We start from the raw sequence: 22,060 nt of genomic DNA, 5'->3' as shown, positions 1-22,060 counted from the left end.
TAGGAAAGGCTCAAAACAAGTTGCTGATAGCCTCATTCTGACCAGATCTCCCAGGAAGGGTTGTGTTCCAGTCTGGGTCCCACATAGTATAAGACTCATTGACACACAGCAGGGTTTGTGTCTGGGAGCCAGGGAGACTTTGAAACAAGGAGGAGCAAGATTGAATTTCTGCTTTAGAAATGGCCACTGGGAGGAGATAGGGCTCTAGACAGAGAGGTGTTAATCGTGATGTAATTGAAGGGTCTTGAGGCCACTTCTCATTAAAAGGGTTCAAGAAGTGGGGATGGTAGCTCCAAAAGAGAGTTGACTCTGTTTTGAGGGGCAGGGAGGAGTGGAGGTAGAGACATTGAAGAATGAGAATGGTCTTAACATCGCCACACCTCTGTTCTGCGTAAGAAGGTACAGGATTTGAAGGCCTGCACCAGGGTGTCATCACATCTCATCTCCACCCTGGGAAGAATTTGGAGCTGCCTAGAGACTGGAAGGAAGTTGTAAGAGGCAAAGAGCTCCCTGTCCAGGGACGTATGCAAGCAGACTCTGGACAAGCACTTGACAGGGAGACTGTAAAGGAAGGATAAGCAGCAGGCAGGTAGATCTGGATAATTTCTAGGTTCCCACATTAATTTCTGTTATTCTACCAAACCCCAGAGAGACAGTATGCTTGTTTCCTGTGGCTGCTGTAACAAATCACCACAAACCGAGGGACTCCAAGCATCACAAATTTATGATCTTACAATTCCGGGCTCAGAAGGGGTCTAACTGGGCCCCTTTTGGAGGCCCTAGGCAGGAATCTTTCTTTGCATTCTAGAGGCCTCCTGAATTCCTTGGCTTGTGGCCTCTTCTCCCATCTTCAAAGCCAGCAGCACAATATCTTACAATCTCCCTCACTCTCTGTCTTTCACAGAGACACAGACAAACACACACACACACACACACACATATACACACACATGCCTTCATACCTACCCCACTTCCCCACTGCAATCGTCACCTCTCAGCTCTCACCTGATAGGGAGCAGCTGCCAGTGATGGGTTAGGGGCTCCAGAAACACTAGGATTTCTGCCGTCACACCACTCACCCAGAGTGTCAGCTGCCCTCATCAATCTCCTCCGAGAGGATAGCAACTCTGTCATTCACTGTCTTTTCACCCATCTCAGTGCCTGGCACACAATAGACTCTCGATAAATAGATAGACATGCATCTGGCAAATGAAGAACCCATCCAAAGGCAATGGCCGATATCTACCTCAGAGATGTTCACCTGCTCGTTAACTCTGACTCTTCAGCTCTCCTGCATGATGGGGTCCGTGCCTGACGTAAGACATTAAGAAAACCAGAAGAGACCTTTTGGCGGAGACAAGGGCTTACCTGATTTGTGGGCAAATTCCTGCCTGGATTTTTAACATTTGGAGCAGCCAACTGCTGAAGGAGCCTCAGAAGGGGGCAGAGAGAGAGCTGGTGGGAGGATGCAGGTGATTCATGGTGAAGGAGACATTTGAGAACAGAACACACGTGCGGGGGTCCACCAGCCTGTATCCAGTGCAGCGTCTCATAGGGAGCCCCTGGTGGGGAGCCACGTCAGGCTGTCCTGCGTAGGTTTCTTAGTGGGCTTGTGCCTTAATCTCTGAGTAACATGAGTAGTCACCAAGTCCATTCAGCCACACCTTACTGGTCATCCGCTCTACCTGGCTGCGTGCTGGGTGCCAAGAAACAGATGAGAAAGACTGTCTTTCTCTCCTGGAGAAGGGCATGGTCATTAAAGGAGACAGATGCCAGGAGGCAAGTCAATGTATCATGCATAGGATGCGGAGGAACCCTGGAGAGGGCCAGAAAGCAGACAGAATTCCCAGATGCACACTGCCATGCATTGGGCTCGGCATGCAAGCTTGTGTGTGTTGGGCTCGGCACAGGCTGTTCCTCCTTGTCTCTATCTGCCCTGGGAATCAGCACGAGGCACCCTCTCCTCTGGGTTCTTCCCGTTCATCCCACTGCTGGCTTGGCAGAGTGAGAGGTGGCGATTCTCTTGCACCTGGCCCAGTGCACAACAGCCTCATTCCTTGTCTCCCCACTGACTGTGACTCCTCAGGTGCCCAGCATCCACCGTGTCTCAGTTGGTACCAGTGACAGCTTATGGCTACAGCCACTTATTCATTCTCATGCTCAATGGGAAGGCCTATAAGCCTCCTTGCAGCTCTGAGCTCAGCTGATTTACCCAAGAAGTCCCATGAATAACCGCACACGGTATTGCGGGTGGAACAAGGTCAAGTCTCCCAGCAGTACATTTATCTCACAAACGACTCCTGTTTTCCAGCACAGCAATGTCTCCTTGATCTAATGGTGCAGGACTTGTTTGGTCCATGGGCTTGTTTTTCTTCCCTGCTCTGAATTTAAGCCCATTCCATGAGCACATCCAGAAGCCCTGGAGCATTTTAAAGCAGACCTAGAGTCCCCAGCTGGGGCCAGCTATTCTGCCAGGGAGGCCCATGCCCCAGGCACTATCATGGAGGGAGTGTGGAGACTCCTTCACCCAGAAGAAAACATCTGTGCCTCCATTTGCCACCTCCAAGCACACACAGTTCTGCCTGAAGGCCGCGGTCCCCATGTCATCTTGCTAAAGGTGTTTAGAGAACACATTCTCACCTACAAAACAGGAAGGCACAGCTTACAGTCCCTGCCCAGGGCTTTTACCACCAGAAACTAGATAAATAAAACACTGGGGCTGGAAGGAACCTCAGACATCGCCCAGCGTGATGCTATCCTGTTTACAGACAGGGAATGGAGGCCAGGTCGAGAAGGGATTTCTCCTGGCAAATACAGTGGGGACAAGCTGGAGCCGGGCTTCATCCCTGTGGTTGATCCTCAGTCCAGCCCTGTGTCCAGGATGCCATGCTCTGGTTCACCCATCCCTGTGGGCTGCGTCTTTGGTTGTTTTGTTCTGGGAATGTGCAGCTTGCCCAGGATGCTCCCCTTTCCTCCCTTGTTGGAGGAAGCTTTGGAGGCAGGAAGGTCCAGACATAGCTCCAGGGCTCCACTGCTCTTCCCAGCTTCATATCCCCTGAGGCCCTCAGTTTCCTCGCCTGGGAAATGGGAATAACCCCATTCACTTCATTGGCTGGCTGTGAGGCTCATAGCATTCCCAATGGCAGCTGGCCTGGTGGCTGCTGGTATGTAAGTCACGTTCAGTGTTAAGGAAGAATCTTCTCCCTTTTGACAGTTCCTTCTTGCTTGTTGCCTGATCTTGGGCAGCCCGAGGACCCCAACTCATCTCTGCCTGCAAGAGTCCTGCTCCTCACCCATCCTGCCCTGTGGGGTGGAAGAATGGCAGGAGGACAGGGCCTGAAGTCTCATCCCAACCCATGTGCCTCCAGCTTTGTGACCTCCAGCAAGTTGCTGGAACTCTTGAGCCTCAGTTTTCCCACCTGGAAAATGGGACTCTTTTCTGTGGCACCTACCTCACAGAGACACTTGCTGGATTTAACAGAGACAGTGCTATTAGCTCCGATCACTTGGAAACACACAATGGGCCTGGCAAGAGGCTTGCTCAGTCATGCTGTATCCCGTTGATTCCTCACTATGGCCTTTTGAGTGAGCCATTCTCACCATCCTCATCTCACAGATAAGGAGATGGAGGAAACACTGAAGAAACTTGCCCAAGGTCAAAGCCAGAAGGCAGTGACCCTGCTTTGCACCCAGGGCGTCTAAGTGGAGAGCCTAGACCTTTACCTGCCACTATCTTGGGAAGTCAGCCCTGAGGGAGATGCGCTTCTTGAAAACTAACCCTTCCTGAGGGTCTGCTCTCCCTCGGGGCCTGTGCTGGGAGCTTGAGGTAGAAGAGGGTGGGGGTACTCACACTCCCCACACATACGGCCGCTCAGTGAGCCCATCCTCCGGACCGAGAGACACACACGGCTTCTGAGAGGCTGGGGGCCCTGGCCCAAGGCTCACCTACCTGGTTAGCGATTGATGGACGAGGACACCGGTGGCCTGACCGCAGCTCTGCATCCCTGCTCCACTGCGGGCTGCCTGGAGGGAGGGATGCTCAGTCATCCCCTGCTAGTCCCTTTCCCTCCTGGCACTATATCCATTTTGACAAACGGTGCCATCCAAACCCAGGCCTGACTGCCCACTCCTCTCCTCTGACCCTCCCCTCCTTCCATCTCTGTCCTCCTCTTATCCCCCACCCCTCTCCATCTGCTGTTCCTGCCATTTCAGGAAAAGCCCCTGTGCAGAAAGAAATTTCTTGCTGAAAGTGTGGGGGAGGCAAAGCCACCCTCTGTCACCCCCTCCTCCAGGCAGCCCCTCCTCTTAACCTGGGGCTTTCGTGTCTGAGAAGATTCCTGTCCCGGCCCTGCCCGGTGGGCGTGCTGGCTTCCTCTCTGCCACCCTGGATGGACCGCAGCCTGCGCTGGCCCCACAGGAAGTGGAGGCGTGGAGCCGCCCTGGACCACCCCCAGCCTGCATAAAGGGGCGGGCGGCGAGGCTGCACCAGCGCCTGGCACCATGAGGATGCCTGGGCCTCTGCCCGTGCTGCTGCTGCTCCTGGCGGGAGCCCCCGCCGCGCGGCCCACTCCCCCGACCTGCTACTCCCGCATGCGGGCCCTGAGCCAGGAGATCACCCGCGACTTCCAGCTCCTGCAGGTCTCGGAGCCCTCGGTGAGTCCCCCGCCCGCTCAGGACAGGGGTGCATGGCAGACTCAGTTCTTAAACCCTTGCCTTTAGACGAAAAAAAAAAAGAGAGAGAGAGAAAAGGATATTTTTCTTTTCTAGTAAATGTAAATCTCAAGAGTATTTGTGTTTTATTCATTTCCTTTTAAATGTGATACCAATGGTTTGCTTTCTTCAAAACACAAGAAAAAGTAAAGACATCACAATTTTTGTAACTTACTAGCAAATATCAAAGGATCTGTTGTAAAATGTAAAAAAAAAAAAGAAAAAGAAAAAGAAAAAAGAAAAAAGAAAAAAAAAACGGAGTGGGAGGATGGGGAGAAAAACAGCTCCCCATCAGAGTTAAGGAGGACGGAGGAATGAAGCTTGTGTATTCCTTTTGTTAGCCTAGTGAGGAGTGTGCCCTAAGAGGTGGCTCACAGAACTGGCCTCCGTCCCTCATCTGCTGAGGGACCCGGGCAAATTTCTCAGCCTCTGCCTTTCAGTTTTCTTGTCTGTAAAATGGGATGACAGTAGCACCCCTCCCCTTAGAGTGGCTTTGACGATCAAAGGCAGGTGTGAACACAGGCACGGCTCACAGAGCCAAGCCTACAGGAACAAGTACTCAACAGATGCCAGCTGATGTGAGCACGATCTTCAGAGGCAGACCTGGGGACTCAGAGAGGGGAAGTCCCGGGAGGGCTTTTGGGGACTAGAACCCAGGCCTCTGCCTGCTTCTCCGTCGAAACAAAATGCATTAAACTTCATTAAAAGCTTTTGTAAAGTTTCAAAGTGTCTTTTAATCACTTGCAAATGCTTCAAACAAAACATAATGTTTCTCAGATGTCGGGGTTTACAACAGCCTAGCTAACACCTTCTTGGTATTTTCTTTTTAAAAGTTAAATAACATGTATTTTTTCCCTAATTATAAAAGTATTGTACTTTGTAGAACAGTTGGAAAATAAAGTACAAAGAAGAAAAAAAATCTTGCTTGTAATTCTACCACCTAGAGGTAGCTGCTGCTGTAGCATTGTGGCGGATCATATTTCAGCTTTCTGTCTACATATAGGTATTCAAATACGTGTGGTGTGTGTGTGTGTGTAAACAAAATTTTGGTCAAACAGCACAAGCAGTTTTGCAACTTACTTTTTAATGACACTATCAAATAAGTTAATTTTTGTTTTAACATTTTGTTGTACAGTTTCACCACAATTTACCCACAAGTTTCTTGTTATCGAATATAGACAGCAATCATCTTTTAAAGGAATCTGATTTTAAAAGGTTTAAAAAGTTCAGAGGCTCTGAACCGCAGAGCGGGAAGAAAGTGGAAAGATTATGCATTCTAAATCTCTAATTTCACAACTGAGGACTGAAGGAAGGCACTTGCCCATGGTCACACGGGGATTACTGAGAGGGCAGAGCACGAGGGCTTTTGCCCTTCAGCCCTGCGCAAAAATGGAAGCCCAATATAGAAATATAAAAGTATGCAAATTTATGCACTTCGATATTACTATATTATACACTATATACAACTATATATTAGCTATAGAATGCCTATAGAACAATAGGTATAATTACATATATCTTACTTATGTAAGTATATATAATATCTATAATTACATGCAGCTATACAACTGTTATATAGCTAATATACTTATATAAGTTATTATATAAGTATATTATTATATAAGTTACTATATAACTAACTTATACAACTGTTATATAACTAAATATTTATAGAACTGTTTTATAGATGTACATATATACTGTGTATGTATACTTGTATTACTGTATTATATGTCACTATTTCTATATTACAGTTATAAGACTGCTTTTATGTATATACGTGTATGTATATTTCTGAATGGGTATGCATATAAAACAGCTCCCTAGTTCATAGCAAATGATATAAAAGTTGTATTCTAAAAGTCTAATTCCGGAAGCGCAGTCGCCCATTTCTGGAGGAGTGTGACGTATGGCACAAGAAAGTACTGTGCATGTCATAGCATCAGGGAGGGCCCCAGGGATCTGCGCTGGTCTGGCTGTTGCGAGGGCCACTAGGGAGCCTTTTGTGACCAGGTATGCCCCTGTAGGCATCCCAGAACCCCTTATCCCTTTCCACAGGAGCCGTGTGTGAGATACCTGCCCAGGCTGTACCTGGACATACACGTAAGAGGGTTCTCCCTGGGGGAGGGAGGTCTTGGGCTGAGGGACTCAGGTCTGAACCTCTGCTGCTGGCTGTGTGGCACAGAGTCAGGGAGAGATCTTATGCAGCTCAGTCCCTGTTCCTCTTGCTACTGACTTCTCCCACAAGCCCCCTCCCCATTGCCCACTCCCAGAATTACTGTGTGCTGGACAAGCTGCGGGACTTTGTGGCCTCGCCCCCGTGTTGGAAAGTGGCCCAGGTAGATTCCTTGAAGGACAAAGCACGGAAGCTATACACCATCATGAACTCGTTCTGCAGGAGAGTAAGTGGATGCCATTGAAAATCTATTTTCTACTTGCTATCAGCCAAGACTTTCTGAGCTTTTCAAAGAGGAGAGTTGGGAGGAGATGGTGACAAGGAAGAGGAGCAGAGATGTTTCGCAGATGCTTTCAGTTCACAAAGCCCTTTCTCAACCATGGTTGCCTTGTTGGGTGATGGGGTTCAGGACAAGGCCCTTTGTGTCCATGAGCTGCACACTGATGCAGGGGCTAAACCCCAGGACCACACCCCAGCCACATAGATAGACTCTGCCAGGAGCCAAGTGAGGCAGGTTAGAGGAGACTCTGCAGGAGGAGGTTCAGGTGTGCTCTGATAAGAGGATTCTGGTAGGAGAGGGTAAAAGGACAGAAAATCAGCAATAGTTAAAATGTGGAAAGTAGAGGCATGTGATTGCAGGGCACAGACTTCAGCATCAGAGAGCCCTGAGCTTGGGTTTGTATCTCCCTGCTTCCCAAGTGGGAGTGCCTGTCTTAGTCTGTTTCTGCTGCTATAACATAACACCACAGACTGGGTCAGTTATTTTTTTTAAAAAAATGTTTGTTTAGCTTATGGAGGAGGCTAGGGGGTAGTCTAAGAGCATGGTGCTGGCATCTGGTGAGGGCCTTCTTGCTGCATCATACCATGGCAGAGGTCATCACTCAGCAAGAGGGTAAGAGCCAGAGAGAGTTCACTTTTTTAACAAAGCCACCCCTGCAATAAGCAACCCTCTCCCAAGGTAGTGACGTTAATCCATTCATAAGAGCAGAGCCCTCATTAATCCATTCATTAAGTCAAAGCCTACATTAATTCACGTACAAAGGCAGAGGGATTAAGTTTCCAACACATAAACTTTTGGGACCACATTCAAATCACAGCAGTGTCCCTTCACTCCTCTGAGGCACAGTTTCCTCAGTCCTGAACTGAGGACACGGTAGTGCCCATCTCATGAGGTGGATAATAATAATTACACCCTTACCTTGTGTGGGCACTGCAGTAACTCCCTTGATCCTAAGAAGCCCAGTAGGGTGACTAAATATGGAATTGCTAGCACCATGCCTAGCCCAGAGTAAGCTCCTCTGGAAACTGTAGTAATTAGCTATTAAGTTATAATTTCTTGATCCTGTATGAAAGATGTGTTATGAATTTTCCCCCACACCCAGTTTCCTCCTCCTCCCTGCTCCCTTTGGTTTGTGGGGGAAGATAGGAAGCTGATACAATTATGATAACAGTGTGATGAGTAGTGGTATTGACTGAAGTGAGGTCATTCCAATGCCTGACCCAGGGTGCTGCTCAGCAACTAAGGTTCATTCATTTATTCCCTCCCTCACCCATTCATCTATCCATCTAGTCAATCAATGTAAGTGTGAATTCCATAAAACATGAAATTTTATTGGAATGTGAAGTGAAAATTATGTGAAATGAGAATGAAATTTTATTGGAATGTGAAGCAAGAAGTGACTAGCCCTTTTTGGGGAGAGTCAGGCATGGGAAGTTTTTACAGAAAGGGGAACAACTAAATGGCCTTTGAGGATAACCAAGAGCCCTACAGTTGCATATGGACTCCGTGGCCACCTTCAGTAACTTTCCTGCTCATTGCACATCTTTTTCAGGATTTGGTGTTCCTGTTGGATGACTGCAATGCCTTGGAATACCCAATCCCAGTGACTACGGTCCTGCCAGATCGTCAGCGCTAAGGGAACTCAGACCAGAGAAAGAACCCAAGAGAACTGAAGTTATGTCAGCTACCCAGACTTAATGGGCCAGAGCCATGACCCTCACAGGTCTTGTGTTAGTTGTATCTGAAACTGTTATGTATCTCTCTACCTTCTGGAAAACAGGGCTGGTATTCCTACCCAGGAACCTCCTTTGAGCATAGAGTTAGCAACCATGCTTCTCATTCCCTTGACTCATGTCTTGCCAGGATGGTTAGATACACAGCATGTTCATTTGGTCACTAAAAAGAAGAAAAGGACTAACAAGCTTCACTTTTATGAACAACTATTTTGAAAACATGCACAATAGTATGTTTTTATTACTGGTTTAATGGAGTAATGGTACTTTTATTCTTTCTTGATAGAAACCTGCTTACATTTAACCAAGCTTCTATTATGCCTTTTTCTAACACAGACTTTCTTCACTGTCTTTCATTTAAAAAGAAATTAATGCTCTTAAGATATATATTTTACGTAGTGCTGACAGGACCTACTCTTTCATTGAAAGGTGATGAAAATCAAATAAAGAATCTCTTCACATGAGAAACACGTGTCCTGTTGTATCTGTCCAAGGTGGATGTCAGGGTTGTGTTTTTTTCACACTTCTCTTGAAAACTCCTGCTCTAAGCATGATGCAACTTTCTCCTTCTTTCAGTCAAGCTCAAGTGTCTCTGGTTCTGCTTCATCCACCTGCATGAATGTCTGCTCTTTAAGTGTTGGGGATGCTCTGATTTCTGTTGAGGACAGATGTTTCCTTTGGAGATATACGTTGGGAGCAGATTGCATCATACCCACAGGCAGTGCTTTGCTGCACTTATCACAAATATCAACTATTGACTCCACACAGCAAACCCGGAGTTGGGCACGGAAGGAGGCTGAGGCTCATGTAGGTCAAGTAACTTGCCTGAGGCCACTGGCTGCTAAGTGGGGAAGCCTGGATTGACCCCAAGCCTGTGTAACTCCAAAGCCCATACTCTTCCCAGCGTGGCCACCCTGGCTCTCTGCAGGTGAAACATGCTTGTTAAATTAATTTATGAACCCAACAATAAAATCTCAGTTAAGAAACGGGATTGTTGAAAAAGTATCTCAAATGTTGATTTTGCTAAATTCCACATGTTGTATTGGAGTCTTTTGGCTTCTTTTCCTCTTTTCTCAACATATAGACCAGGATTTTCCTCCTTAATCCTAGATGCCTCTAACTTCTCAGATGATTTATGAGAAAGATTTATAAGTTTGTATTTTCTATTTAGAAGCACAAGTCCACAGAATTATTAGTTTCTGGGTCTGCTGTAACACGGGACCACAAACTATATGGCTTGAAAGAAGAGAAATGCATTGTCTCATAGTTCCGGAGGCTAGAAGTTCTGAAATCAAGGCATCATCGGGGACACACTCCCTCTGATGATTTTAGGACAGGATTCTTCCTCATCTCTTCCTGGCTTCTGGCCATTGGTGGCAATCTTCACCATGTCTCAGCTTTTAAATGCATCCCTTCAGTTTCTGCCCCCATCAACATCTGGTGTTCTCCCTGTGTCTGTGTCTCTGTGTTCAAAATTGTTTCTTCTTATAAAAAGACTATTAAATTAGGAGCCACTCTCATCCAATATAATCCCATCCTAATCTGATAACATCTACAAGGACCCTATTTCCAAATGAGGTCATGTTAACAGTACAGAGGGTTAAGACTCAACATATCTTTTTGGGAGACACAATTCAACCCACAACAATCACTTTTTCAATAAATAACCTTTTTGCAAAGGAAAATAATGCAACAGACTGACTCTTTTTTTAATCACCACCACCACCACCACCATCTACCACTTCCTGGCTGATACTGAATATGGCGGCATGGAACCCAGCACACAGCATTCCTTAGCCACTGATTCTTCACAAAGATGCTGCAGGATGGGGGCTATACGCCCTGGTTTACAGTGGAGGAAACACAATGGGGTTCAAAGGTTAAGTGATTTCTCCAGACAGCTAATACGTGGTGGTGAAGGGATTCCAGACAAACAGGCAAGTGAGACAGTCATTTCATAGCTCTGCTAACCCTTTGCTAGTTCCAGGCAGTAAAAGCAAACCAGTGAAGACAAGAACTAATTAAAGCATTTCAGACATTTATTTGTGGTTTAAAAAAATTTTTTTTTAAACTTTCAAGTTCAGGGGTGCCTGTGCAGGTTTGTTATGTAGGCACACTCTTGTCATGGGGATTCGTTGTGCAGATTGTTTTGTCACCCAGGTATTAAGCCTAGTGTCTATTAGTCATTTTTCTGGATCCTCTCCCTCCTCCCACCCTCCACCCTCTAGTAGGCCCCTGTGTCTATTGCTCCCCACTAAGTGTTTATGTGTTCTTATTATTTAGCTCCCACTTACAAATGAGAACACGCAATATTTGATTTTCTCTTCCTGCATTAGTTTGCTAAGGATAATGGCCTCCAGCTCCATCTGCATTCCTTCAAAGGACATTTATTTGTTCACTTCTTCAATATGTACCAAGTGCTTACTATGAACTCAACAAACACTGAGATGAAAAGTAAAGAATTTCCCTTTTTAGGTTACCAAGGGAGACAAATGCAAAATCTGAAAGAGAGCAGAGGAAGGCGCAAATAAGGGGCAGAAAGATTTCTTAGAGGATCTGCAGTTTGGGCAAGGACTCGCAATGTGACGGGGAGCTTGTTGAGCTGAAAAGGGGTGGAGGCAGAAGCTATAGCACCACCACAGGCATGGAGGCTTCCAGGGGAGGTGAATGGCATGGTTTGGATGCCATTATGTGGTTAGGGAGGTTGAGAAATGGAGCTGAAAATGTAGAGGGATCCAAATGTAAATGGCTTTGCTTGCGGTAAAGGCTACCAGGCAGCACATCCCTACCCCATCACTACTTGCATGACCAGGGTCACGTAAAGAAGAATGCCTTTCAAAGCAGAAGGATTGGACATGGTTGGAGGCTGTCACTTCCTGAAGGGGCCTCCTTGATTTGGGTTACAACAGTAACAAAACAAGGACACTGCTCCTCCCTCTGTGTCCCAGCCCATTGCCACCACCCTGGACTCCTTCTTCAGCTTTCTGCACAGCCAGCTGGTTATCCCTGTTTCCTCTGTATCTCTTGACTTCTCCATTGGCTTTTTCTGACTCAGCCTTAGTTCAGAAGCTTCTCAGAACAAACACCGGGTGTGTCTGTGCTCAGGACTCAATCCTCTGGTGGGTCTTACCCCAGCATTAGTTCTTGTCCCAAGTGAGGGTCTGCCAGTCACTGGTCCTTCTCCCCTAAGGCTTCCCCATCAGAAGCGGGACTTGCTTTTCATAGGCTTGTTAGTCATTAGGGCCTATGTTCTACTTCCTCAGCTGATTTGTCTCACCTCGTGAAACAAAGCACAGCCACGGAAGTGGTGAGTGCAGAGGTTTCATCCAGCTCTGTCGCTTCTTAGCTATGTGTGGGTGCGCAATTTACTAGCACCTTTGTGCTTCGGTTTTCTCCTCTGAGAAATAAGGATGACAATAATACAAATGTCATAGGCTTATTTGGGAGATAACATGAATTGACACATTTCAAGCACTTATAGGTTCTGATGGAAATAAGAGCTCTAATCAGCTCTAATTACCATCAAAGCCAATGCAGTAGTTGCTGAAGAGTCCAGGGTTACTTTTGGATGACAGTACCTGCAGTACAAAAGTCCATGCACTCCCTTTTCCAAGACAAGAGCACAGTTGAACATAAACCCTTGTTCCAGCCTCCCACCTGGACAACAGCAACAGCTCCCTCCTGTATGTCCTCATGTCTTCCTCCCTCCCTCCAAATCCACCCTCCATCCACAAGCCAGAGCAATCTTCCTATGGTGCAAATCTGCTTCCAATATTCTTCTGTTTCATGCCCACCAGCTGCTCCTGTAAAGACTCACCTCATCTGGCCTTGGCCTTCCCTGATCTCACCCACTACTATTTTCCCCCTATTCCCACACACATGCCCACTTCTCACAACAAAGCATTTTCTGAATGTAGCATTACCTCCATGTCTAAGCACGTGCCGGGCTGCCTTCCCACCTCCCACACCCTTGGAAACCCCTATGGTCTTTCAACTGCTTAAGTGTAACTTGTACCCTGAAACTTTTGCAGAATCCCCGTTAGAAGGAACAACTCTCTTTTCTGGACTACCTTTCTCTCTTGTACTTATTTCATCCTTGTATGTTCATCATACTCATCATCAAACCTGCCCCAGCTGATTGCTTCCTCCTCCTTGAAGTACTTTTCTCACTTTGTGTCCAGGGCGCCACCTCTTTGAGTCTTCCCACTCCACTGGCTACTTCTTCTCCACCTCTGCTGCTAGGTCCTCTCTTCCCATGACCTCTCGGCATTGGAGTGATCTAAGCTCGGCCCTCACTCCCTTCCTTTCCTCTGTGTGCTCTTTACTCTCTTTAGGATCTCATGCTTCGTGGCTTTAGAGACCATCTTTGCACTTGTACCAAAAAGCATGGTGTTAAATTTGACTCCTTTCTTTCTCCCATAACCTACTTCCAAGGCATCAGAAATCCTGCTCTCTCTAATGTCTAAATAACCCAGAATGTGACCAATTCTTAGCATTTCCCCAGCTGCCCACCTGATCCAAGGTCACTCGAGTTTGTTTCCCCAGATTACTGCAGTGGCTACCTAGAGGGTCTCTCTGCTTCCATCCTTGCCCTGACACAGCTTATCCTCAGCACAGTGGTCAAGGTGAGCCATTAAAATGGAAGGCAGATCATGTCCTTTGACTGCTGAAATCAGCATTGCACCTTCACACCCAGGGGCAATTTAAACCAACTGAGAATTATTAGGCAAAAATCCTCATCATTTAAGCCTAGTTGATTTGCAAGAGTGCTAAAAATGCAAAATCCCCTTCCGCATTTGCAGAATGTTCAGTTGTGTAGATTGTCAGATCAAGAACACACAGGATAGAGGAAAGGGCTGTCCTGACATCAATTAAGGGTTAGAGGACAGAAGATTAAAAAAAATAGAGTACCAATATGTGGAAAATGGTCAAGTCAGCAGAGTCATAACTTAGATTATGTTTCTTCATGGTGAAGGCAACCCAGGCATTATTTGGGCACTCGATATGCATTTCTAAAATGTTTGCAATCAAATTCCTGAAATGCAAGTCTGCTTATTTTTTCGACAATTTCCTGGCTGCCACACAAAGACAAGGAAACTTGCTCCAGAGTCATTGCTTCTTAATTCATTTGATTCCAATCCCACTTCTGCTGCCTCAATCCAGCTCAAGGCATTCCTAAGTCAGAACATGGGCTCAAGTTTTTGTCACTTCCTCAGCATTGGGCATCCTTCCTCTGGCCTGGGCAGTTATACATATTCTGAGTTTAGAAATTATTCTTCTCTGGAGAGGAAGGGTCTGAAGTTAGAATAAGTGGATTAGGACAGTTTGTCTCTATCTTTAGATTTAAAAGTGAAGTTTCAAGTAAATATCATTTTATAGCTACAAACATGCTTAAAAATTCAAAATCTGACAATATCAAGTGTTGAGGAGGACCTAAGGCAACCAGGACATGACATACTGCTAGTAATATGGCTACATGGAAAAACAATTTATTGTTACCTAGAAAATTTAGAAATGTGCATATCCTATACCCCAGCAAGTTTTAACCCTAAAATGTACCCTAGATGAATTATTTTACCTATGGACCAGCAAATATGTCTAAGGATGCTCATGGCAGAATGTTTATAATAGCAAATGACTGGAAATAACCCAAATGCCCATCAATGATAGAGCAGATATATAAATTGTTGTAGAGTCATACAATGATAATGATAATTAATACACTATAATGACACGTAATGATATGGCTGAATCTCAGGTACATAAAGTGAGGAAGAAAATATAAGCAGCAGAAGAAGACATACAGAATGTAGAGAACAAATACAGGAAAAGCATAAAATATATATTTTGGGGCTAGAAATATGTGGGTTAAAACTTTAAAGAAGTTAAAGAGAGTGATTAAAACAAATTTGAGGATGGAATCCACCTGAGGAGCAGAGGAAGAGGATGGGATAGAGGAGAACAGTAATTTTAAAGAAGGACTTTAAAATTAATAGCAATACTTTATTCTTAAGCAGAGTAGTAGGTACACAATGGAACACTGTTTTACCATTCATATATATACATGCACATTTATACATTTGTTTAATTATTTAGTCAAAATTTTATAATAAAAATGAATGGTATTCCCATAAAATATTACAACTAATTGGAAAATTCAATTTTAAAACTAATCTTATTTATAATAGCAGAAAAAAATATAAGGTACCTAGCAATAAATGTAAGAAAATATGTATACAAACTTTATGGAGAAAATTATGAAACTTTGTTAAAGGACATTAAAAATGTCCTCTATAACTAATGTGATAGTCATGTTTATGAATCTCAAATTAACATAAATTCTGTGTATCCAGTGGACATCCCAACAGGATGGATCTTGATGTACTCTAAAATTTATAGACAAATGTAAAAGATCAATAAGTTTTGAAAAGACAAATGGGAGGGAGAGGAACTTCCCTATAAGGTGTCATGATTCCTTATAAAGTTATACAAATTAATCAAATGGGGTATTGATGCAAAGATAATAAATAACCAGTGAAACAGAAGAGAGATCCCAGAAACAGACCCAGAGAAATTCGGTAAATTGCTGAGAATACAAGACCGGTCACAGGGAATATAATAGACAATACAATAAATGGTGTTACGACAATAGGCTATCCACTTAAAAAATAATTATATATCTCTTCCTCACACAATAAACAAAAATAAATTTGAGAATGATGACAGAGTTAACAAGTAAAACAATATTATCATATAACACACAAGACAATACCTTTGTGTATTTGTGTATTCCTTATGAAAACATCCTTAAACAAGACATAAACAGTGCACCCACGAAAGAAAAACACTGAGAAGATGGTATAAAAAGACAGTATAAAAACATTTGAAGGACACAATAAGCAAAGCTAAGAAAAAAAAAAGCAGAAATTAGAAAGATAATGTGTTAATTCACAACTATATTTATCCAAATTGCCTACAAATCAATAAGGAAGAGAGAGAAAAATGGGCAGGATACAGACTGCCCCATCTAGAAGAATAAATTGTATGGCTGTTTAAATATATGAAAAGATGTTGAGTCTTTCTAGTAACCAGAGAGAGACATATTAAAACCATGTGATAAAATTTTACACTCATCAAATAGGGAGAAAAAAATACAGTCTGATAATACCAACTGTTAGTGCAGATGAGAAAAAGAGAAACTCTCATAAGCTGCTTTTGAAATAGTAAATTGATACAAAATTGTTTTTTAAATTCTATTTTTCTTAGATTGATAAAAATTGTATATATCTATGGTGTACTACATGTTTTGGAATATGTGTACATTGTGGAATGACTAAATCAGACTAATTAAAATATCCATTATCTAATACAGTTATTTTTTGTGGTAAAAACATGCAAAATCCACTCTTTTCACAGTTTTCAAGTATACAGTACAATAGATCTCCTGTCTAAATGAAATTTTGTATCTTTGGATCAATGTCTATGCAGCCCCCCACACCAACCTCTGGTCCCATCATTCTACTCTATTTCTATGAGATCAACGTTTTCAGCGCCCACGTTTGAGTGAGATCACGTGGCATTTGTCTTTCTGGGTCTGGCTTATTTCTCTTGGCATCACATCCCTGAAGTTCATCCCTCCTGTCACAAATGACAGGACTTTCCCCCTTTTTGGCTGAATAGTATTCCATTGTGTACATATATTACATTTTTAATTTTTTTTTTTTTTTTTGCAGTTGCAAGATTTAATAGAGTGAATACAGAGCTCCCATACAAAGGGAGGGGACCCAAAGAGGGTAGCGGTTGCCGGCTCGAATGCCTGGGTTTATATCCCGATCCTTGTCCCTCCCGCTGTGCTCTCAAGCGATAGATGATTGGCTATTTCTTTACCTCCTGTTTTTGTCTAATTAGCATTTTAGTGAGCTCTGTTTACTACCTGATTGGTCGGGTGTGAGCTAAGTTGCAAGCCACGTGTTTAAAGGTGGATGCGGTCACCTTCCCAGCTAGGCTTAGAGATTCTTAGTCGGCCTAGGAAATCCAGCTAGTCCTGTCTCTCAGTCCCCTCTCTCAACAGGAAAACCCAAGTGCTGTTGGGGAGGTTGGCTATCGACCAATATATTACATTTTTTTATCCTTTCCTCTGTTGATGGAGAACTTAGGCTGATTCTGTAACTCAGCTGTTGTGAATAGTGCCGCAGTGAACATCGGAATGCAGACATCTCTTTGACATACTGATTTTATTTCTTTGAAATCAAATCAAAAACTAATCATCAGAAGTGGGATTGTTGAATTATATGGTAGTTTCATTTTTTATATCTCTACTCTTGCGATATGGCATGTATCTGTGTTCCTGCCAAAACCTCATGTGGAATTGTAATCCCCACTGTTGGAAGTGGGGCCTGGTGGCATGTGACTGGATCATGGGGGTGGTTTCTCATGAATGGTTTAGCGCCGTCTCCCTTGATATTGTCTTCGTCATAGATAGTGAGAGAGTTCTCATAGACCGGGCTGTTTAAAAGTATGTAGCAGCTCCTTCCTTTCTCTCTTGCTCCTACTCTGGCCACGTGATGTGTGTCCTTCTTCTTCGCCTTCTACTGTGATTTTAAATTTCCTTAAGTCTCCCCAGAAGCTGAGTAGATGCCAGCATCATGCTTCCTGTACAGCCTGTGGAACCATAAGCCAATGAAACCTCTTTTCTTTATAAATTATCCAGTCTCAGGTATTTCTTTATATGCAATGCAAGAATGGACTAATACGACTTATCTTTCATCTTTTTGATAAAAGCCATTCTTAAGAGTGTGAGGTGATATTTCATTGTGGTTTTAATTTGCATTCTCTGATGATTAGCCACGCTGGGCACTTTATAAACCTGTTGGTCCTTTGTGTGTCTTCTTTCGAGAAATCGCAATTCATCGCCCATTTTTTAATGAAGTTATCTGTTTTCTTGCTGTTGAGTTGTTTGGGTATCTTATATATTTTGGATACTAACCTTTTATCAGCTATATGGTTTGCAAGTATTTTCTCCCATTCTGCAGGCCGTCTATTCACTCCTGATGGTTTCCTGTGGTGTGCAGAAGCTTTTGCATTTGATGCCATCCCATTTGTCTATTTTTGCTTTCATTACCTGTGCTTTTTGGGTAATACTCAAGATATCGCCAAGACCAACGTCATGGAGATTTTCCCTATGTTTTCTTCCAGTTGTTTTACAGGTTCAGGTCCTGATATAATTTTTTTTTGATGAACAGTTTCATGATAGTTGGAAAAGCTACTTCATTTCTGGGGATATGTCTTAGACAAACTCTCACAAGCAGAAGGGAACCAGGTTGTTCATCCTAGGATTGGCGATAATGGGAATAGAAAAGAAACATCCTAGAAGTCTATCCCAAAAAATAAATAAATTTTGATATATTCACCTGTGAAATATCACACAGCAGTTAAAATGAATCAGATGCCCAAGATTCAATTTGCATTGATCTTAAAAACCTTTGCCTAATAAGAAAACCGGTTGCAAAAGTATATGTCCATTGGGTGAATGGACTGGAAACACATCACATACATGAGACTAGTTGCTTCTGCAGAGAAGGGAGGAGGGGATGGTGCTGGGAGGGAAATGTGGAGGATTTCAACCGCATCAGGAACTTTGATCTTTTTAAATTAGTGTCTATGACAAAATGTTCACATGTACTGGATCTGAGTGGTGGGCGCATGTGCTTGTTTATGGTTCTCTGACTTTTTCCAATGTTTCAATTATTCCAGAATTTAAAATGTTAAAATAACAATTCTATCCATTGGAATCACTGAGATAAACTTTCAATTAATGGCATAATCATTCAATTATTTCCTTTTTGTTTTTTCTGTTTGTTTTTTTTTAACATAAAGTACCACATCTTCCTACAAAGAGCATAGCTGAACTTCGACGTCATTTAAAACAAAACCAGAGACAGCCTTTGGGGTAGAGTGATATTCAAAGAGGTTCAGTAATTTGTTGAGGCCAGATCAGCCATAAAAGTGGTAGAATTCTGTCTCCAGACCCTGAGCTCCAGCTCTTTCCACGTGTGGAGGGATTCCCTGATGAGACCCTTTGGGGGGCTTTTCAGGACTGACATGTGCCTTTAGGAGTTTGAGGGGCAGGCCTGGAGCTTAGACAATTGCTCACGAGGCTCAGAGAGGTAGAGAGACCAGCCTGGAGCCACACAGCTGCTCAGCTGTAGAACCTCCAAAGCGCGAGTCCCCTCCCCTGACCCGCAACCCCCATCCCTCCTCAAGGTGTGCTGGGATAGTCAATAGCCTCCCGGGCCCACCCCTCCCCTGATGGCCATCCACTCACCGAAAGCAGGAGTCTTGGGCTAATCTACCAGAAAGTACCAGAAGAAGCTGTGGGAGTGAGAGACCTTCTCCTCACCTCCTGAGGGAAGAACATTCCCTGCCATCCTCACAGCGCCTCATCAACCAGAGCAGAGGCGAGTCCCATCCTGGCATCCTACCTGCTCCCTGAGGAAAGGAGAAAAAAATAAAGGTTGAAGCATCCCAGGCCTTGAAATCGTTCTCTAGGCATCCCTGCTGGTTTGTCTGTCCCTGCTGACCCCTGGCTCTTTATCCTTTGCTGTTGGGTGTGGATTTTCACTCTGTGTTCCCTTTGTGTTCACGTCTTCAGCCACTTGTGAGAATTCCCTTCCCCAGCCATGGACTCAATGGGCTGTTCCCACCAGACAAGTCAGCCCTCCCCTCCCTCCATCCTTCCTCTTTCCTCCCCTCTCCATGCACAAGTCTGTAATTCTGGACCAACCCTCTGAGTTCCACCCCTGTGTATCCATGGGGTCTCCAAGGCTCTGCCTCTTACACTTTCCAAACCCCCAGCACCTGACCCCCCATTCTTCCCTCCCAAACCATCTCTCCTCTGCTCAGCTGCACATGGAAAGGTCTGCAATCATTCCGCGAGTTCACACCTTCAAGCAGCGTATTCTACTTTTTTAAGTGTTCTTTTGATTAAAAGTGGGAAAACAATGAAGGAACCTTTTACTGTAAAATTAGTCAAATACAGCAATTCCTCTTCTGAAGGCATAATATCATGGCTAAGACACTTACCTAGCAAAGAAAATTAATTTGTATGCACAGTTTTGACGCTGGAGAATTTATATGGGGCCATAGTACCCTGGTGACAAATTGAAAACCTGTTCTGAGGAGGATCAGTGCAGAGGGTTACGGGCCACCAGGGAGAGGACACCCTCCACTCCTGTTGGCCTGCTGAGCTGAGACCCCGGCCAGCATGGCCTCGTCTCACTCCCCGGCCCTCCGTGGCTGTGGTGTCGTCAACCTCTTATCAGTGCTGCAGACCACCTGAAATCGCTGATAAGCCTCTCACATCTGGCCTGGCCTCTCTTGCACTGCAGCCTGGCTTGGGAGGGGGAGCCCAGATGTCATAAAGCCACACTTGTTGTTTGAGTGACTTCTGTAAAATGGATTTATAGCTTCTGCTTATCTCTGGCCACAGGTGGTGCTTCCTCCAAGGAGACTGGGCCTGAGGAATAAGTTTCCCCTTCAGAGCGGGGATGCATTAGAAGAAGGAGCCGCCGCCCCTCCCCAGTCCAGCTGCAGACCTGTGGGCCACCCCCATCTTCACTGCACCTCTATTTTTTCTCTAATGCTCTGCAGTTTACAGAACATAGACAGACATGGTGGCTGATGTTACACCTTGCGTTTCAAAATGCAAAATGAATGAAAGATGTGTTCAGAACACAGTGGATATCTCCCATCCTAAAGATTACAATGAAATGGGATTTTTAGACAGTGATGTGGCTCACCTGAAGGCACAGGTGTCTGGCAGAAGCAGGCTTTGGACCACTTCCTCTAGTTTGAACACAAGGCTCTTCCCGCCAAGTGCCTTGGTCTCTCAGCTGTGGAATAACCCTACTCCCTCCTGCCTCCATGTTTTCTTTTCTTTTCTTCTTTTGAGACAGAGTCTCGCTCTGTTGCCCAGGCTGGAGTGCAGTGGCACAGTCTTGGCTCACTGCAACCTCTGCCTCCTGAGTTCAAGCAATTCTCGTGCCTCCACCTCTCGAATAGCTGGATTACAGGTGCGTGCCACCATACCCGGCTAATTTTTGGGTTTTTAGAGAGATAGGGTTTTGCTATGTTGGCCAGGGTGGTCTCGAACTCCTGGCCTCAAGCGATCTGCCTGCCTCGACCTCCCAAAGTGTTGGGATTATAGATGTGAGCCAACACGCCTGGCCCTGCCTCCATGTTTTCAAAGATTGTTTTACAAAGTTCTCTTGTGTCCTGTGTTTTGGGAGTGAGATGGTTAACTGCTACCACCCCTAGGTGGGTGGGTGGCTGGGGCAGCAGGCAGAGGGGAGCTGGGGATACTTCATGGGGTTCCACAGGAGGCCTCCAGCTGCATGGAGTGAGGATTGTTTTGACCCTGAAGTCTTCCAACCTACTGGCTGCTTCTTGGTCGAAAAACAAAAAACAAAAGCAAAAACAAAAAATAGGACAAACCCATTGACTGTGCAGTGGTATCACATAGGAGACAGTGGTATCAAAAAGTGGGCACACGTCAGGCCTCACAAAGTGGAGCAAAGGCCTGCGGTGGACCTGGTGAAAAGACGCAGCTGTTCTGTAGAGAGCAGTGTGGAAAGCAGTCTTCCTTGGTTGGATGAACCATGAGCACAGAACTCCCCAGTTGCCAACAAAGGGCCTGATGCAGGAAGACTTCCTGGAGGGGAGGACAGAAGAGGACACCCTGAATTGCCAGACAAATAAAAGAGGGGCAGGAAGGGCATAGTAGATGTATGGTGTGGCTATGTGAGCCAGCCCGAGGGCTATCACATGGCTTAGTGCCAGGCACAAGACAGCATCCAGACTAAGAAGATGCACTCCTTGCTAAGGAGACTGGGAGGTTTGGACTGGGTGGAATTCACCCCAGCATGACAAAGCGGCTGTGGCCAGACTGCTTCTTTAGATTCTTCCTCACTGGGCAGGGCATCTCTGAAAGAAAGGCAGCAGCCCCAGTCAGGGGCTTATAGATAAAACCCCCATCTCCCTGGGACAGAGCACCTGGGGGGATGGGCAGCTGCAGACCCAGCTTCAGCGGACTTAATCTTTCCTGCCTGCTGGCTCTGAAGAGAGCAGCTGATCCTGCCAACGGGGATTCTCCCAGCGCAGCGC

At 45.0% G+C, this 22,060-nt stretch overlaps 1 protein-coding gene and 1 long non-coding RNA gene across 2 annotated transcripts in view; one reads left to right on the top strand and one right to left on the bottom strand.

The window, feature by feature from the left end:
• Positions 1-22,060, bottom strand: part of LOC104005966 (uncharacterized) — a 111,791-nt gene that overhangs the window by 8,529 nt on the left and 81,202 nt on the right. Inside the window, exons 4-6 of the long non-coding RNA XR_010156408.1 lie at positions 19,224-19,387; positions 3,950-4,023; positions 1,369-3,303 (exon numbers count right to left, since the gene is read on the bottom strand). This is a non-coding gene — a long non-coding RNA (uncharacterized LOC104005966). The remainder of the gene's footprint in view (positions 1-1,368; positions 3,304-3,949; positions 4,024-19,223; positions 19,388-22,060) is intronic.
• CYTL1 (cytokine like 1) lies at positions 4,457-9,367 on the top strand. The gene is made up of 4 exons (XM_001155365.8): positions 4,457-4,653; positions 6,769-6,813; positions 6,984-7,112; positions 8,719-9,367. The coding sequence occupies exons 1-4, from the start codon at positions 4,501-4,503 to the stop codon at positions 8,800-8,802; spliced, it is 411 nt and encodes a 136-aa protein (XP_001155365.1). The 5' UTR covers positions 4,457-4,500; the 3' UTR covers positions 8,803-9,367.

This window comes from Pan troglodytes, chromosome 3 (assembly GCF_028858775.2).
Source record: "Pan troglodytes isolate AG18354 chromosome 3, NHGRI_mPanTro3-v2.0_pri, whole genome shotgun sequence".
Classification (NCBI taxonomy): domain Eukaryota; kingdom Metazoa; phylum Chordata; class Mammalia; order Primates; family Hominidae; genus Pan; species Pan troglodytes.
The sequence above is the reverse complement of the archived record's forward strand: the minus strand, read 5'-3'. Positions and strand labels throughout refer to the sequence as shown.

Bases quoted from the DNA above. Each gene is read 5' to 3' on its own strand.
- CYTL1 (XM_001155365.8), top strand. From the start codon at position 4,501: ATGAGGATGCCTGGGCCTCTGCCCGTGCTGCTGCTGCTCCTGGCGGGA. The intron at 4,654-6,768 runs GTGAGTCCCCCG...CCCTTTCCACAG, and splicing joins TGCAGGTCTCGGAGCCCTCG to GAGCCGTGTGTGAGATACCT. The intron at 6,814-6,983 runs GTAAGAGGGTTC...GCCCACTCCCAG, and splicing joins GGCTGTACCTGGACATACAC to AATTACTGTGTGCTGGACAA.